The sequence below is a fragment of the Ctenopharyngodon idella genome, chromosome 17 (genome assembly GCF_019924925.1).
Source record: "Ctenopharyngodon idella isolate HZGC_01 chromosome 17, HZGC01, whole genome shotgun sequence".
In the NCBI taxonomy this organism is placed as follows: Eukaryota; Metazoa; Chordata; class Actinopteri; order Cypriniformes; family Xenocyprididae; genus Ctenopharyngodon; species Ctenopharyngodon idella.
In genome coordinates, this window is record NC_067236.1 from 8,935,194 (window position 1) to 8,954,262 (window position 19,069).

The following is a 19,069-nucleotide window of genomic DNA, read 5'->3' on the forward strand; positions in this document are numbered from 1 at the left end:
AAGTAGGAAAAAACACAGTAGGACAGAAACCCTTTTTGCTTGCACGTCAATTTCTATTTAACACGGTTTGTGCTTGCTATTAGACTTTATAAGGCGCATCAAGTTTATTTGTATAGCGCATTTCACACACTCCGGTGATTTTTAGTTTCGCTTTCTCTGGCAGCGCAAAATCAAACATAGCCTGAGCAACAACTGGGACTGTCACCTGAGCAACTCTACTGTCACCTCAGTTTTTATGTTTGATAAAATCACAGTTTGCAACCACGAATTACTGTTACAAATTCGTCAAAAGTTGCCCAGCAGTAGAGCATGCAATAATTTTCCCTAAAGTGGGATAACTGCATGATATGACCTCTTTAAAAATATTAAATACTATAAAGATTAAAGCTACAATATGTAAAGTTTTCGCCACTAGAAGTCACCTATTCAAAACAAAGGCGTAGCTTGATGACGCCTAGTTTGAGTGCGGAATCTGTCGTCTTCACCTCACAGCCAGTGGAAAAGAATCGAGACGGGACTTGAGCAGAAATCATGTTCATGGATGAGATTATTAATGTTACTGTAGTATGAAGCAGGGCAGGGCTAAGTGACGTTGGAGCTGAACGAGGCCGCTGAAGAGATTGCTAATGAGAGAGGAACGCGACACATGACTCGCGAGCAGTGGAGCTTTTATTATGCTGCAGTCGCTGCTTCTGCTTCTTCCGGTCAAGCGTATGAGGTAACACAGCACTGTTTTTCGTATTAGATACATTTGATTGTGTTGAAAATGATGTTATAATGTTACTCTGTGCGTTCACTCACCGGCTGCTGTGAGACACTTGTTGCACACTGCAGTAAGATAGATCGATTTTAGAATATCATAATAATAAATGCTGGGAGGCTTGTGTTGATAAATGGCATGCGATTAATTTTAAAACATTGTATGATGGAGAAAATGCTGTATTACTTAGCTACTTGACAAAATAGTGTTTTTATCTAGGGCATGGTAAAAGCATGGTACTCTCAGAAAATCAAGAAAACTAGATTTAAACAACTAAATGTGTTGAGCTATATAACAATAATTCATTTTCTGTCTATAAATGTAACCAAACAGTTGTTCCCATGTCTAATAAAACATGTAATATATTAAAGCGTCTTTAGTGTTTCCATGGTTTCTACAAAATAAAACCAGAAGCCGAGGGTAACATGGGTATGACAGGTGACTTCCGGACACGTCCCGTATGCTTGGTTAAATTTGCGATTTTCTCACGATTTACAAATAGTTGGAAACATTTAGGATATTGTAAGTACTCAACTGAACAAAATATATAACACTGGCCTAGTGGTTTTTGGATATTTTACTGCAAAAATCTTACATATTGTAGCTTTAATGTCTACACTAAAAGTAAAACAGGTGTTTTTCTGTTATTCTTTGCATAACAATTCCTCATAATTTTATCCTGTCATCTAAAAACACGGTGTGTCATGCACACTTTAACTTGAATGGCACATGGTGAGCTGAATTTGTGTAATGAGAACAGTTTCCTGAGAACCAAACTCCCAGTGTTGTTTATTTACAGTAAACAACAGGATATGAAGACTGACAGTGCTGAATGCACAGTGAATCTGACCAAGATTTGGCTTTCCTTCATTCCTGGTCTGTTTCCTACCATCTTTCTGTTCTTGAAGCATAATTATTAATGCAGACTGAAAGCTAATACACAAAGTCCTGTCATTAAAACAATAAGCCCACAGCCTGGACTTGATGTTTTAGTTTGTTTGCTTACTAGTAGTCCATTTACACGCCTTTAAGATGTAATGCTTTTAGAGAAGACCAGCTGAACACTATTCCTTGTCTAACTCCACATCCTAAATCCCATGATCCTTCATTCAAACAACTCCATATATCTGCCACAGCAACTTGCAACACCTAATCTTTGCCACTAATGGAGAACCAGCGCAAAGGTAACAAACATCTTCACAAAAAAAGAGAGCATCCATTTACAGTAAATAAAGTAAATGTGCTATTACCTGGCAGAGCGGGCTCCAATACTGAAACCCATGTACCCCTCCTGCGGCAGGGAGTCATCCCCCAACTCCCTCAGGTCCTGTGGCCGAAGATACTTCTCAGTCTCGCCAGTCATCGCATCTTCACCTGCAGGGATAAGGCGGACCGAAAGGTGAGCTCACTTGAAGGTGAACGGGTAAGGTGACCTATCAGCAGCTGCGGCAGTCAGTTCCCCTTCGTTCTTCTAATTAAATAAAACCCAAAGTGACTTACAGTACAATTATTGCCAAGACAGTCCCACTAGAGCAATCTGAGGTTAAGTGTCTTGCCTCGAATACACAATGGTAATAATTTGTGGATCATCTCTTGTGGGGTGAACCTACCAGCCCACAGTCTTCTTGTGTCATGCAAACATCCAGCTCGCAGCTTCTAGAATATTAATCTATGTCACGTAATCTGTGTCACCTGGGTGATTTTCTGTCCCACTGTGAATAACAGAAGCTTAGGTGGCGATATTTCACTAACACACAGGGAACGGTTACTGCTGCATCAGGACACCACTGCGTCTCCTGCTATAAAGCACATTTCCATCACAGCCCAAAAAGTTTCTTAAACCTGATGAAAAACCACTAAAACTAGGCTATGCCGGTTTGCAGTTCTCTTAGCATGGTCTGTTTGCTGGTTTTAGAGGGGTTTGGAGCACGTACATGCAGGCCAAGCTAGGAGACTAGATTAAATCTGGTAAGACCAGCAAATCATCTTAGGCTGGCATCTTTTAAGCAGTTTGTTTTCAGGGAAATATATAAATATATATATGACAATAAAAAAATAATATAGATTAAATTAATTTAATGTTTTACATTATATGATTTATGATAGCCCGTATCTGCTTTTATTGTCTAATGGAAAAAACTTTTTAACCCACCTAAGATGGTTAGCTGTTCTGTTGACTAGTTTTAAGTGGGTATTGGGCACTTTTCAGATAGTCAAAACAGCTAGACAATCTACTTGCACCAGCAATACAGTTTAGGCATGTTGGTTTGTAAAGTTTAATAACAAATTCAATTGTAACGGTTTTTGTAGCAGTTATATTTTAAACCACTCGCGAAAAACAAACAAATAGTCACTACTGCCGCGCGATAAAACACTTATAAAAAGCAACGTCTGCGTCTCAAATCTCGTTAGCTGCTAACTAACGTTACTAGACATTATCATAAACATTCAACGCCGTCTAGGCAGACAGCTTTCAATGTTTTCAGACTGTCGTTATTTTACAAGATGATGCACAAAATGACATCAGGGTAGGCAAGGTTCTCAAGGTTTTGAGACACAGCCAACATCTTTGTCGTATCTCTCATAAACGCGACTTTTGCTTGTCCTCTCTCTCTCCGTGCTGCAGCCCCTCCCCTCCCGCTACAGAACTCCTCCGTTTCCCAAACAGGCTCGCTAATTCCTTTCTACTCCGGTACCGAATTAACGACTTAATGACAACGAACACTCATGACAAAGACTACTAGATGACCCTGTCTAGAAATAGAAGATACGGCATTTGACGTCATTGTGAGTTTTAAAAGTGTACATTTGAATATATCCAGCAGCGTCCAGCCGGTGAACACTGTATGCAGCAGAGCACCAAAACACCGCAGTATTCTGACACACCGACAATCCCTATCAAACACTCACATAAAAGCGCTGCCATATCCCACTCCGATACTGATATATCCGTTATTAGCGTATTCCCCCGATTATTCGTTCAGTTTTCAATGAAGTCTGTATCCTCTGAGAAAATGAGTGATGGTGAGGTTGGTCTATTCCGGTTGGTCATGTGAGAGTCGGTCGTCCCGAGTCGACCAGAACTCTCGTGGCATTGGATGTGCGAAATTTACATCCGTTCATTCGCCCGGTAAAAGTTGAATCACAAGGCAGCCTGGGTCAAGCGAAGGAGGATCTACCAAAGCTGCACTCTCACATGTCAGGGGAGCTCTGCTCTTTTTCCAGCCTCCCGCGTGCGCGCAAGCACACACACACACACACACACACACAACAGGCGCGCGCGCAGAAACAGAGCAGGTCCGGTGTATGTGTGTGTGTGTGTGTGTGTGTGTGCTGCTGAAGATTTTGCAGGTCTAGCAGCAAGTGCAAGGTGGTAATAAGACACCAAGTACTGTCAACATAGTTCTCTCAGGAAAATGAAGGGAGGGAGACAGTGCAAGCACTTCTCATGTGTGTGTGTGCTGGTTTGGCTACTTCTGAGGGTCAAATATTTAAAAAAAAATTCTCACTATATAGAAACATGTTGAAAACTAACTTGTGGAGATCTGAAGTGGTCCTCACTGCTTGAGATGCTCACGTCTGAATAATTTTATGCTTGACAGTATTGTAGGTGTTAAAAAACCCTAATTTGGGGGTTTCAGAATGAAATAATCTTACAAAGTTAACAGGTCTGTTCCAGTGTTGTTATTAAATAACTAATACTAAAACTATCAAAATGCAGCCGGAATAAATTATACGTTTAAAAGTTAATACAGCTGTTTAAATGCTAATTTATCATGCCTCATAAGCACCACAAGTCTGTGTCTACATGTGGTAAAGTTCTATCAGCTAATGTCTACTGTAGAGCGTTCTACTCATTACAAAGTGCGAAAGAACATTACATAACTGTAAGGAAGTTCACCCTTCTCTCAAGTATATACTGTACCTACAGTTATGCACACATCATCTTCTTTTAACCATGTGTGTATTTAGATGTATTTGGCACTTTATTTTGTGTGGGAAGGATCAGGCTTTGCTTAAATGCATGAAATGTCCCCACAATGACTATTAAACTGACCTACACTGTGATAAAATGATAAAACAATGAAAGCAGTGTAATGAAGGGATTAAACACATGGTTCACACAGCCCCGGAAAATATCAGGGAACTTAAAAAGTGTGATTTCTAGGCCTGGATACTCATGTAAATACAATTTTAAAACATAATTTAAAAAACAAAAACATTAAATGAAAAATATAGCAAATTTAAAAAGCTAAGTTTTTGAATAACAATTATGATTTCATTTGTATGACAAAAAGTGGTTTCATAAATTTCTTAATTAAAGAAAATAGAGAATGATCTAAAAATAAAATGATTTTAAGTGACCCCTTTCCAGTCATCACAAACAACTGGAAAAGTCATGGAAATTCATTGGTTGAAATTTTTAAAAATGCTGCCTTGAGTTAAAGCTGCAGTCCGTAAGTTTTGCCTTTTTATCGCCATCTCTGTTTGAAACCTGCAATTGCAGTTATTTGCGGAATTATCATCTTTACGTGGGTTGTGTATTGGCACGGCTCCTCAGCGCGGCTGTATCTAATGTTTGCTGTCAGTCACTGCACCGGTGTGGATACTGTACTTCGGAATCACAGATTGTAGTCTTGAAGTATTAATAAAGTAAGAATTTTCACTGGAGAATGTCATCTAAACAAGTAAGTAACATGTCTGCCACTTTTGTTCTGACCAACTGAGGGGGAAAAAAAGCATTACAGTACAATGCGCTGCCAATGGTGATTAAATCTAATGATCGCTTAGCTCGGATCACGTCAAACCGTGCAAATTATTATTGTTAGGCTATACTTTTGTCTCAAATTGTTAATGTTAACAACATCAGCATTGCGTGACTATGTGTATTTAGTGTGTATTAGCGCTGTAGATTTCAATTTCTGTACAGTCTAATCTCTAACGTTAATTTGTCATATACAATCCGCTATCTAAATGATACGTTTAATTATTGCAGCTGCTGTGAGAAAAGGCTATAAATGATCTGCCTCACATGCTATATAGCCTAGTTAGCTGGGACTCGTTCTTTATGTAAACAGACATGATGCAATGACGCAAAGACAAATGACGACATGCTCGAATTTCCCGCGAAAACCCACCAGTACCATCTGAATTATAAAACATTATTACAAGCTTACCGTTGTGAATCCAGCTAAGGTAAGGAGATAGTTTTGAACACTGGCTGGTTATGTACTTGCTCAATAATTGATTTTGGATCATTTTTAACCAAAAAAATTACGGACAGCAGCTTTAAAGCACTAAAATTACTAACTGGAAATAAAAACTAAAACTAAAAACTGAACTAAATAGTTATATTTTAAAACAATAAAAGCTAATAAAAAAGACAAAAAGCACATAACAAAATGACTAAAAAATTTACTTAAAATTGAAATGAAAACTGAAAACAAAAATAAAGGCCAATTCAAAATAAAAATAAAAACTATAATAGTATATAAATAATACTAAAATAACACTGGTTAAAAGTTAATGTAATCATCTTAAAATCTAGAAATGCAAAAAGGTTTCTATAAGGAAAGGCTAGGGTTAAGGTAATTAGCATAAAATAAAAACAATAGACATCATTAGTCAGTCTCCACCATTATATGACAACAAACAGATGTGTGTATGTGTGTAACAAAATCAGATTGGAGATCAAAGGTGCAGTGTTCACTGCTTCTGAACGACATGCACAGCTCAACAGGATTACACAGACAACTTACAGGATAACCTATAGATATATTACAGGCGTCTGCTGCTAACACACGCACACACATGCACTAATGCACACTTAACCTCTCAGCATACTGCTCAGACAGCAGTTTCAACACTAGACTTATGCATTTTACTGCTTTATTATATTCCAAGATTGTCTCTGTATCCCTCTCTGATTATTTTGCATGTTTCTCTCGCTCTCAGGTAGAGGGGTGACACCTGTGGGCCAAGCCAGTGTCACCTGCGGGATTCTAAGCATATCTGCTGACACACATGGTAACCGTACACCCTCAGCTCTCTGCGTAACCATGGAGAGGGGTGCAGAGAGGGACATTAAGCTCATGAATATTTCAGTGTTGCACCAGGAGAGGAGAGAGAGAGAGTTTAACATCATAGTCAACACGTGGAGTGTTTTTTTTCTCCTCCTGATCCACTGCACGTCAGCTTCACTGTATCCCAGGCAACCATATGAGTCACATACAGGCTTTTGTGGGCATCTGTTATTGTGTTTCTACATGTGAGCATTTGTAAATATGTGTTTATAGTTATGAAAAACACTGCGTGTCAAGTTAGCATTCACAGGAAATTACAGCAATCACACTCTGGTCATGTGCATACAGACTCAAGAAAACACACACAGCACACTGCAAAGCCAGGCGAGAGGAACGCATCTAAGCCGAGCGAGTGTGTGCGTGAAGCGAGGGATGATTAAAAAAGGGAGAAAAAAACAGAGCTGTGAAAGTGTGTACCTTCTTCCCCATCAGTCTGGGCTTCATGATCTTTCACAGCTGTCAAACATACAGTACACAGCAATAGGTTAAACATTCACGCTCACACACACACATTGTCACACAGAATAATGAAGGCATATAGTGTTAGCCCAGTGATCATGGTGCAAGCAAGTGGGGCAACTGTCAACATAACTAAATTTGAATATAACACTGGTGGCCAGACTAATTTAAATAATATTTCAACAGCTGCCTCACTGACTCAGCGTGCATATGGTCACAGCAGATAAAGAGCTCTTTTCAGCAGTATAAACCTATAAAGTTCACAAAGAAAAAAAGTGAAACATTGTGTGTGCATGTGTGTTTAGATCAGCACTAGTTCAGCTGTACCTTCATCATCAGACATGTCGAAGAACTCATTCATGGTCTCCGGGACATTGATCTTGTGTTTCTCAGTTACAGGCTGGTCAAAAATGGAAAACATGCAAAATACAACAAAAGTTAGAGATACTGAGACTCCCATAAGAATAAATAGCATAAAAGGGCAAATTATATTGATATATTGTATCATATTATTGTATTATACTGACAAACTATCGATGTAAAAATTTTGGATGTTGTTTTCATGTTATGGCCGATAATCAATAAATTGCAGATTTAATTAAAAATATAACCGTAAAAACTAAAATCATTTACAGTTTTTAAAGGTAATCTAAATGTAAAAATAGAAGAAATGCACATGAATGATTAAATATCCAATATCGATTGAAAAATAAAATGCAGTATATCCAATATTCTAATTAGGATGCGCAAGGCAGTTGGACATAGTGGTGTTTTAGAGGTGGAAAATGATATAAATAATGTTCGGTTTCTCACACAAACCGATCGTTTCGTGTCTTAAAACATCAATGTGTCGTCAGGAGCAGCAGGGTTTAATTTGGATTTGTCTGTGCATGTTTTTTTTACTCTTATAGATGGAGTTCCCATTGCCATGCATTATACGACTGACAGACCGCAACGGTTGGAGTTAAAAATCATCATTTGTGTTCTACTGAAGAAACAAAGTCACCTACATCTTGGATGCCCTGGGGGTAAGCAGATAAACATCAAATTTTCATTTTTGGGTGAACTATCCCTTTAAATAATGGGGGGCAGAATATATGCCTCATGCTCAAGCACACGCATAAAGCTTGCCACAAAGCACCGGCAAGTGTAATGATTTTGAATGTGTTGGGAAAAATTGCAAGGAAACCTTTTAAGCATTTATTAATAAATTATAGTGTTTTCTGAGTCAATGTCGGCTGCAAAGATGAAGTTGACGATGCTGACTAGTCATCTCCACAGCTATAGTGAACGCGCCTATAAACCTTTCATATGGATCACATAATCAGAGAGTATTTGTTTTCGATTCAAATTGGTTTGTTTAAAAGTAGACACTTCAAACTTTCCATAGATATATTTCTCATGTCTATGAGGCAAGTAGACTATATGCTAAGTTTCAGTTTATTTATGTGACGTGCTGCAGTACAGGGAGACCGAGATGGCAGAAAGCACATCCTGTTTGTTATCTTTATTTTACAAAAGCACAACGTTTTGTTGTTATTGTGAGTGTACACAAATAAAACAGTTTGGAATGATGTATTACTCTCATCTGGATGAACAAAAATGACTATGAGTAAAGCACGCTAGACTTTAGCTTTCACACTCCACACAAACACTTGAATATGCACCTAATAATAGTGCACATTTATCTAGGTTAACTTTAGAGAGAGCGACTATATAAGGTTGCTACTATTTACATGTTTCAAATGATAAGCCATATTTGAGGTTGACGGATGACAGGCGAACGTTTGGATTTTTTCTACTCGACTAATCACCACAAGGACCCCTTGTGTTTAACGATCTGTCCCTCATGGACTGCATGATTTCGCCACTTCCTGTGGATTTTTTTTTTCTGTGACTAACCGACTAATAAAATCTTGGTCGACTAAGCCTCTTCTCGTTGACTAACGTTTAGTCGACTATTAGGGGGCAGTGTAATTTGGACTGAAATTATGAAATTATGTAAAAATTAAATTCTTTACTCAGACACTATGCTCAGAAGTGATTTGCATGATGCAGTTGGTTGGTGCGCAAATGACACAGAATGCAAATGTGAAGTTAATTGTGGACATTGTTGCTGCGGTAGAGGATGTTGAGGGATGTTACCGTGGCAGTGAGGTTTTCATCTGTAACTCCTCTCAGCGTGTCCACTACGGAGATGTACCCAAGTCGCCGAGCGATAGAGAGAGCCGTGTTCCCATTCTGCCACACACACAAACACACAAAAAAATGATTGGATACTGTATTATCTGTAAATGAGGCATTTCTTGAGTAAAGGAGAGAGATGTGAAAGGTACACTACCATTCAAAAGTTTGGGGTCTGTAAGAATTTTTGGTAACACTTTATTTTACAGTGTCATTGTTACATATGTTACATGTAGTTACTATAGTAATAACCATAAATTATGCACAATTACATGCTACTAACCCTAAACCAAACCAAACCCTAATCCTATAGTAAGTACATGTAGTTACTTAATATTACTCAGTACCTAAATGTATAATTACAGTGTAACAAAGACACCTTAAAATAAAGTGTAAGCAATTTTATTTATGTTTTTGAAAGATGTTTCTTATGATCATTTGATCTTATTTGATCAAAAATACAGTAAAAACAGTAATAGTGTGAAGTATTATTACCGTTTTAAATAACTGTTTTCTAATTGAATATGTTTTAAAATGTAATTCTAATATGCTGATTTGGTGCTCAAGAAACATTTCTTAATAATATCAGTGTTGAAAATGATATATCTGAATATCTGAGTGAAACGGCTTCTTAAGGAAGAAAAAATGTAGGGCGGGACATGATTTTGTCCATTGGGAATTGATTTGATCATTGGATTGTTGTGGTTTGCTATTGATGCTAGTGACAGACTGTCCCGCCCTTACACCAGTAAACACGTCATCAGAGAAGAGAAGAGATATCGTTGCAAGAGGGAAATGTCCATTTTGATTTCATGTTGACTTTAATATTTTTGTGTAAACCGCAATGCATTTTTTCAGGATCATTTGATGAATAGAAAGGTCAAAAGAACACCATTTAATTAAAATAGTTTTCTTAACAATGTAAAAGTCTTTACTGTGACTTTTGATCAATTAAATTAATTCTTGCTGAATAAATGATACAATTCTTTAAAAAAAAAAAATGCCTCAGTACTCACCACTGTGAGCTCATTGGCCGAAGCTCCATACTGAAGCAGCATATTAATGATGTGGGTGTGGCCTTGCTGTGCTGCCTGGTGAAGAGGTGTGTAACCGTTCTATGCACAGAACAACAGCAAGAGTCAGTTTTCAAGTAAAACAAGATAATATATATTTTGACAAGCTACAAACAGACTCACTTTTGTTTTGGCCTTAGGCCTGGCCTGATTCTCTAACAGGAAGTTGGCCATCTTTATGTTGCCATAGTGACATGCCACGTGCAACGGAGTGTAACCACTCTATTAGAAGAATAAGAAGGACAAGTGAATAATAGACACTGATACAGACAGCACAGTTGACAATGAACCACTGAATGAATCAGTCTGCTTTTGCTGATTATGTAATCTATGGAAGCACCACAAAATCAGACCACTGACCTTGGTTTGGCCATCAATTTCCGCTCCATGGTTCAACAGCACTTCAGCAACGCCTGCCCTGTCATCCTGTGCAGCCAGGTGCAGCGGCGTGAGGCCGTTCTGTTTTACAAACACAAACAGTGAGTCAAACTACTTTTATTCCCCAATATTGTGCTCTGCAAGTGTAAGTATGTTTACCTTATTGCCCATATTAACATTAGCATGTTTGCTAAGCAGCAAGGAGACAAGGTCCACACTGCCCTCCTGTGCTGCCAGGTGGAGAGGGCTGATTCCCTGACGGGTCACTGTGTTACACTCCGCCCCATATTCCAGCAACGTTGTCCCAATCTCCAATTGATTCTTCTTAGCTGCAATGTGAAGAGGCGTGTAGCCATTCTACAGAGAATGAGAAAGAAACAAGATGCAAAGATTCAGTAATTTTTTTATTTGAAATATTATGCATGCAAGCAATCTTTTCTTGTTTTTTTCTAGTACTTTTCCTGACAAACCACACATTTCTTTCCCTTCCAAATTCCCAGCCTGTTATCATGGAGATTACATTAACATCACTCTAGGTACATCAACTCTGGGAAAAAGCAAGCCATGAAATTTAGAATTGCAAAAAAAATCATATACTTAATCCATATTTTTTGCCTTGTTTTTCATAAAAATACCTAAAAATGCTCTAAAAACATATCTAGTATGTAACCAAAAACAAAATTATTTCCTTAAGCATAAATCAAAAGGGATAAGGTCATGGAAAAAATATGAGATTGTATATTTCATTGCTTTTGTGTTAGCTTGCAATGCTTTTGCATTCACCTGAGAAACTTTGTATTCAGTTTTGTGTTTCCCCAAGAATTTTTGCACTTAATCCCAAAAGTTCTGTGTTCCTCTGAGAAAATTTGTGTAAAAAAAAAAAAAGAGAGAGAACACCAAAGCATAACCTTGTCCCTTTAGCCACTCAGTCCGAATAATCAAAATTTAAATAATAAAATTAATTCAATACATATCTCTGACAACAAACCTTTATATCTTACACAATTTGTTACTAAAATAAAATATCCCATATTCATGTTTTAGATATGTTTACATATGTTTATGTAACACAAAATAAAAATAAGTAAAAAAAAAAAAAAACACTTCTGCAGAGCTCAATGGCCTGTTTAACAACTCTTCCGTGCTGTTGTGGGTCAGATTGTGTGAGTTTATTTTATTTTCCTTAAAGTTAATCAGATTTTATGCAATTTCAGCCTTCATGACATCCTCTACAAATGTGATTTGAACATGGCAACAAAGTCACAAACAGCACTTTGTAACTGTGCTGTGAGATGTGATTTGATATGTAGGGTCAGTAATAGCTACACTAGACCTTCAATGGTAAACAGCATGGAAGGGTTAAACCAGCAACCCAATCTCGTACCTTCGCTGCAGAATGAGGAGATGCTCCCTGGTCCAGCAGTAACAGAGCCACTCTCTGATTATCATAGTGAGCAGCCACATGCAGCGGTGTTAACCCAGTCTACAATATACACACAGACCCCAGCATGATCACAAGCACCCACGCCAGCATGCAACACACATACACACAAACATAGATAAGACGCATGCATGTATGTCAGCACATACAGTACATGGGTGTGCACACGAATGGATGTACACACACGCACACACACACACACACACACACGCACACAAACACACACACACACACACACACACACACACACACACACACACACACACACCATGTTAAAGTTAGAGGGAAGAAATCCCAGCAAACCACATTAAGATTATGGAGGACCAAACCTGCAGAAATTAGAAATAAATAAATATATAAAATGTAAAATATATAATATGTATAAAAATTTAATAATATTAAAATAAATAAAATAATAAATGACTTGATAAAACAAATATAATTCATTTTTAATTTAATTTAATGCTGAATTTATTTTTGTATTACTTTCTTCTTCATTTATTATTTTCTGTATTTATTTTTATTCTTTTATTTATTTATTCTTTCATTCATTCATTCAGATTTTAGGTTGATGACACCAAGACACCCAGTGGCCATTAGGTTTCTAGTCTAATGCCTGTGTTTGTTTTGTAATCACATAGAAAATCTTGACTAGGTTTACTAGGTTCATCTGAACCTAGGTTTGCAATGCTTTTGGGAAATGCTGCCCTGGATTGGCAATATTTTCTCAGTGTAAAAAGCTATACAAAAATAAATTCAGGATTAAATTTAATTAAAAATTATATTTGTTTTATCAAGTCATTTATTCATTTATTTATTTTCCTATTATTACATTTATTTATCTATCTGTGTATTTATTTAGAATTTCTGCAGGTTTGGGCCTCCATATTAAGCAAGCAGAAATGAGCTCACACATAATATGAAGTGAAAAAAACCCGTTCTCAGGATGAGTGTGTCTTTCCTTAACACAGATTAAGCTTCTGTGCAATATTTATGTATATCTGTATACTATTGTTGTACTTATTAAAAAGCTTAATCTTTGTTAAGGAAACCAGACCTTCATGACAGCACAGACGACGTAATGACACTTAGGAAAAACAGCAAAACTCGTCAGCTCTGTGATTCTCTCAATATAGCTAGTTATGTGGGTGACAACCATACTTTGTAGTTTAAGACTGGTGAGGAACCATTTGGAGGAAGGTTGACACAGATCAACAGACAAGATGAAGACAAATGAAGGCCCTGTCCCAAATGCCGCCCTCTGTCCTTGTGGTTTAAGGCGTCATGGTTTGGCTGGTTAGTGTGGCCCAGTTAGCCCCTGCTGGTAGATGTTGTAACTACACCATCTGGCTACAAAAAGCAGGTTTCTCCATTGAAGCCTTTCAAAAGTGTCCATGTATAATGCCTTTTTACAAGAAACATTTCAAATGTAAATATTTCATTATATTTATATTATATTATATTTTACGAAAGCCTCAATTTTGGACTTTGACAAGCCCAAGTGAAGTCCACATCAAGTGCACCATTTGGGATAAGATCAAGCTGTATTATGAAATGCACAAGCGGACTCATAAATGTTTCATCACTATTCAAATGTGACCCAACCATGCATAATATGCATTATATATGCATATGTTCACCAACCTTTCCTGCTGCATCCGGTGCAGCTTTCTTCTGCAGTAGAAGATTGGCCACTTCCAACTGTCCATACTTTGCAGCCACATGTAGGGGAGTGAATCCTTTCTGTGGATTTATATATGGGGATGAAAGAAGGAAAGAGAGCAAAAAACTGTGAAAAAGATTCTCATGACAGAGTCAGCTTGAATCATCTATTCAGTCTGAGATGTTTTAACCCCGATGTATGTGGGCACACAGCACAAACACAAACACACAAACACCTTAGTTGCTGCAGAGAGGGAGGTTCCCTGCTCCAGCAGGAGAGCTGCTATTTCCTGATGACCCTCACGGGCGGCGAGGTGGAGAGGGGTGTAGCCGGAGGTGGTGGCAGCATTGGGTAGTGCCCCCTTCTGCAGCAGCTGCTGCACAATATCCAACTTTCCCAGACGGCTAGCTATATGCAGGGCTGTTTGGTCATCCTAGAAATTGTTGTTATGGAAAGAGAGAGAGAGAGATGAGATGAGAGGCAAAACTGCAAAGCACATTTATCATCTGTCATGTTCTAATCGTATGTGTGGCAGGATGTGGACATTGGTTTATTCAAATTGGAGCTTGTGTGTGTCTCACCTTGGCTTTGATGTCCACTTTAGCACCATTCTGTAGCAGGTATCTGACAACATCAACCTGGCCGGCCCTTGCTGCCATGTGTAGTGCTGTTTCACCTCTCTACGATACAACATTCGTGTCCAGAACATTTGATAAAGTGCATGTGATTTGCAAGCTTTAATACATTACTTCAAAATGAACTATAAAGAATTTTTGAATAACTATAAAGAATTTAATAATTACGAATTATAAATAATATATAACAATATTATTAACATTATGGAGTATTTTTAATGCAGTACAGCCAATTATACAAATTCTATTAAAATATTAATTAAAAAAAAAAAAGATATCAACCAAACTTTTTTCTTACTAATATATAATTTCATATGTATTAATTTAGATTGAGACGGAACAATGCAATATACTAACACGTAAAGTTGTGTGTATGATAGAATGTTTAAAATGACAGAAAATCCAAAAGTAACTTTTTTCAAAAGTAAAAGTTTCACAGAATGTATGTCTATGAGTGACACTGTACTAAAAGAGGAAACGTACCACGTTGGTGGTGTTGGGTGAGGCTCCGTGATGCGTGAGCTGTTTCACTATGTTCTCATGACCCATAAATGCAGCAACGTGGATGGGTGTCAACCCCGACTACAAACAACCAAAAAAACAAATATGAAAACTTCACTATAACAATGCTTGTTCCATTATATTTCAGAAACATATACACACTACAACTATAAACATTAAAGTCAATTCAGAACTAGACAATGAATTTTTTAGTGCTTTTATGGCACTATATCATATCACATATATTTTTAATGAACGTTCAATCCTCATATCTCTCTCGTACCTCAGTGACTGCCTGCAGTGACGCTCCATGTTTCAGCAGCAGTTCCATCACCTTTACTCTGTTCTTCTTACAGGCAATATGAAGAGGTGTGAAACCGTTCTGTTGATGTGAACACAAACATGCCCTGCTTGACTGAAATACCACCACACCCAACTTTACCAGAAGTGGGTAACCACAAAAACCTCCCTTTGGTTGATTTTGATCATTTTATCGATTTAAACCTCACATCAAGTTATTTCTGATGTTCAGGTTTATTTTAAACTGTCATTAAATTGTCTCAGTATTACTATGGCAACATGCAAAACTGTGTATTTGTCTTGCACTTTGTGAAGTGAGAGATTAACATTCATACAGCTGCATCTGTTAACACAGGAAAATGAACCCAGTCACCCTTAGAAAGAAATGCAGAGAGAGAAAGGAAACAGCGAGAAGGTATTTGATTGTGTATGGTTCTTTTTTTTTTCTTTGCTCTCACCAGGGCTTTAGCGTTAGGGTTGGCCTTCTTATCTACGATGACTTTGGCCACTTTGTAATGTCCGCAGTGAGCGGCCACGTGCAGTGCTGTCAAGTAATCGTTGGTGACATCATCCACGGGGGCATCGTGCTGGAGGAGCAGTTGGACACAATTTAGGTGATCCCCTTGGGTCGCCATGTGCAGTGGAGACAGACCGTTCTATAGTAAACCAAAAAATAGCAATGTCCATTTAACAAGATTAACAGATAGTGGTTGGTCAATATAGATTTTTTGATGGCAAAAGCCTATGTCTTACGCTGTGTCTACACCGGACGCGAGCGGCGCAATGTGACAAAAGACAATAGAACCCATTATAATCAGTGATGTTGTCTACACTGGATGTGGTGCGACAAGACACAACAAATCCCCAACAGTAAACTGATGCCTCGTTCTATTGATGACGTACTCCAATCACTTGCCATGCTTCTCATAGGAAGGACAAATGGATTTGCAACGGTCTCTTTGTTGCGTCTAGTGTAGACAGCTTCTAGCTTTTGCGGCACGGCCCAATGCGTCATCAGTCCAGTGTAGACACGGTGTTAGAAAGCAAGGTGGCCAATGGCCAATATAAAGCCGATATAAATTATATCACGGTATTTAATTTAAAGATAGTAAATAAACCCATGCTGCAATGAAATTTACATTTATTTTAAATAATATTTACTAAGATAAAAATAAATAATTAAAAAATGTACATTTGATATGATGAAAAGATTTGTATTTTAGCAGCGTCTTGATTCTGTAATCCTATTACAGTATTTTTCACAAATAAAGAATAAAACATGACTACAAAGGAAGTAAGCTGATAAGTTTGTGTGCAATGGGAATCATATTTTCTCAAATAAAGAGCAATAATGCTAAATTTACATACAGTACACAGTGAATATGACATGAATATACTGGCATTGTCAAAATAAAAGCTTGTCAGCCGAACAGAAAAACCTATCGGACGTTGCCAATAATTAAAAAAAATCGGCCAATATATCAGCCTTGACCAGTCTTGATCGGTCGACCAGTAGTGGTAGAAAATAAAGGTGCAGTCCAATGCAAAAAAAAAAAAAAAAAAAGAGCCATTGTCTGTTGTCAATAATGTGGCAATTTATGAAGCATAGCTCACACAGAAGTCACTTTCAAAATAAGCAACCATCTATTGGTCAAATCGGCGAATTTGCATGACTAACTGAACCCGATGCGAAATCTGCTTGGGGAAATCTTTTGCCCTCAAGCGAAATTCCTGATCGCCTGGATTCCTATTGAAATGACTGGATTAGACTGTGAAAATTCACCAAACAACGGTGAATGTGACCACACCTTTAAAATTAAATGGATAACTTCTATACAGTAGCTAAATATTTAAACAGACTATTCTACACAAATCCTGCAGGATAGCCTTAAAAATTCAAATGTGCAAAGAGGGCCAATGTTTAAAGAAATTGATGCATTTATGTTGTCATTTTGAAGAGCTTGTAAGTATAACAGGAAACTGATTTGGCACCTAAAACCACAATCTATGGTGAAATATCGGATTCCTACAGTCAGGAGAAAATTTGATAGCAAGAGGGAGAGAGAGAGGAAGAGGGCCTGATAAATATGTTGTTGCTTCTGTAGAAATAATGGCCACATGGGGGCAGTCTTAAGCATGGGGAGAAATTATGGGTAGACCAGCAATCACACCTGTATATACTCATTCACGCACAAAGGGGCAGAAATAATAACTGGGGGCAAAAAAGCATAAGTATTACCTTTGTCTTAGACAGGATGGGAGCTCCCCTGTCCAGCAGCATCTCAACAACCTGCTCATGTCCACTTCTTGCACCACAATGCAATGGGGTTAAACCATCCTATAAGCACACACACGTACAGGCCAACACAAAGATAAAATGTTACGTAATCTTAGAAACAGCTGATACCACAGACAAACCTCAGCACCTCCAGATGCTTCACTGACACTGCATGCTGACCTATTTGATATTTCTTGCAAAGCTATTCATTTTAATGTACTGCATTTTACACTTCATTGGATCTTGCCTGTCTTACTTTACTTACGTGCCTACATTTATATATATATAATTCATTTATTTGCTGTCATTTAAGACATCACTGAGGTAAAAGGTCAAAGGGTGAGCTTCTATATATAACTGTAGGAATGTCCTAAGAAGCTGTCTGACATTTTCCTTAAAGTAAAGAGCACTGAAGTACAGATTCATTCAGGAAATTACATCTTTTTATTCCATTACTACTAGTATAATAGATTATAATGACTTCATATTTTATAATAGTGGCTGCCCATTGCCATATTTGCTCACAAACACTACCGTTCAAAAGTTTGGGGTCAGTAAGATTTGTGTTTTTTTTTTCTTTGACATAAAATTGATACTTTTATTAAGCAAGAATACATTAAATTGTTCAAAATTGGAATTCTGTAACATGTAACAAAAGAGTTTAATTTCTATTCATTAAAGAATCCTGAAAATGTATTGCAGTTTCCATAATAAATATTTGTGGAAAATAAAATATATAGAATTAGTGTTTTAAACTGTGATAATAAGAAATGTTTCTTGAGCACCATATCTGTATATTAGAATGATCATGTAACAATGAAGACTGGAGTAATGGCTATACAGATTTTAAAATATATTAAAATTGAAAACAGTTATTTTAAATTGTAATAATATTTCACAATATTACGGCTTTTACTGTATTTTTGATCAAATAAATGCAGCCTTGGCGAGCATAAAAGACTTCTTTCAAAAACATTTAAAGACATAATACCCAGCACAAATGTATTTGTAGTTGAAGTATAGCATGTGTTTACGTGTGTGTGTGTGTGTGTGTGTGTGTGTGTGTGTGTGTGTGTGTTACCTTGGTCTTGGCATCAATTTTCGCTCCTCGGTCCAACAGCAACTTCACCATGTTTCCATTCCCTCTCTTAGCCGCCACATGCAGTGGAGTGATATCATTCTGTATGCAACCCACACAAACACCATAAGATACACAGCGGGTACAACAGAGATGTTACAATCACACTTCACAGAAACTATGTATGAAATAATAATAATATATATATTTTTATGGAAGCATACACAATATCCTGA

General features: G+C 37.4%; 1 protein-coding gene across 16 annotated transcripts in view; it reads right to left on the minus strand.

Annotated features, from left to right (window-relative positions):
- ank3a (ankyrin 3a) overlaps positions 1–19,069 on the minus strand; it is a 95,055-nt gene that overhangs the window by 43,889 nt on the left and 32,097 nt on the right. For 6 of the 16 annotated variants that reach the window (XM_051867159.1, XM_051867161.1, XM_051867171.1 and 3 more), the window contains 17 exons: positions 18,837–18,935; positions 17,717–17,815; positions 15,936–16,133; positions 15,461–15,559; positions 15,160–15,258; positions 14,623–14,721; positions 14,277–14,474; positions 14,023–14,121; positions 12,322–12,420; positions 11,097–11,294; positions 10,920–11,018; positions 10,683–10,781; positions 10,503–10,601; positions 9,448–9,543; positions 7,630–7,702; positions 7,261–7,299; positions 2,011–2,134 (listed from right to left, as the gene is read on the minus strand). In XM_051867159.1, the coding sequence (XP_051723119.1) occupies positions 2,011–2,134; positions 7,261–7,299; positions 7,630–7,702; positions 9,448–9,543; positions 10,503–10,601; positions 10,683–10,781; positions 10,920–11,018; positions 11,097–11,294; positions 12,322–12,420; positions 14,023–14,121; positions 14,277–14,474; positions 14,623–14,721; positions 15,160–15,258; positions 15,461–15,559; positions 15,936–16,133; positions 17,717–17,815; positions 18,837–18,935 (1,916 nt within the window). Of the gene's footprint in view, positions 1–2,010; positions 2,135–3,670; positions 4,001–7,260; positions 7,300–7,629; positions 7,703–9,447; positions 9,544–10,502; positions 10,602–10,682; positions 10,782–10,919; positions 11,019–11,096; positions 11,295–12,321; positions 12,421–14,022; positions 14,122–14,276; positions 14,475–14,622; positions 14,722–15,159; positions 15,259–15,460; positions 15,560–15,935; positions 16,134–17,716; positions 17,816–18,836; positions 18,936–19,069 lie in introns of those variants that run through there. The other 10 variants (XM_051867163.1, XM_051867162.1, XM_051867160.1 and 7 more) reach the window with 4 other exon arrangements.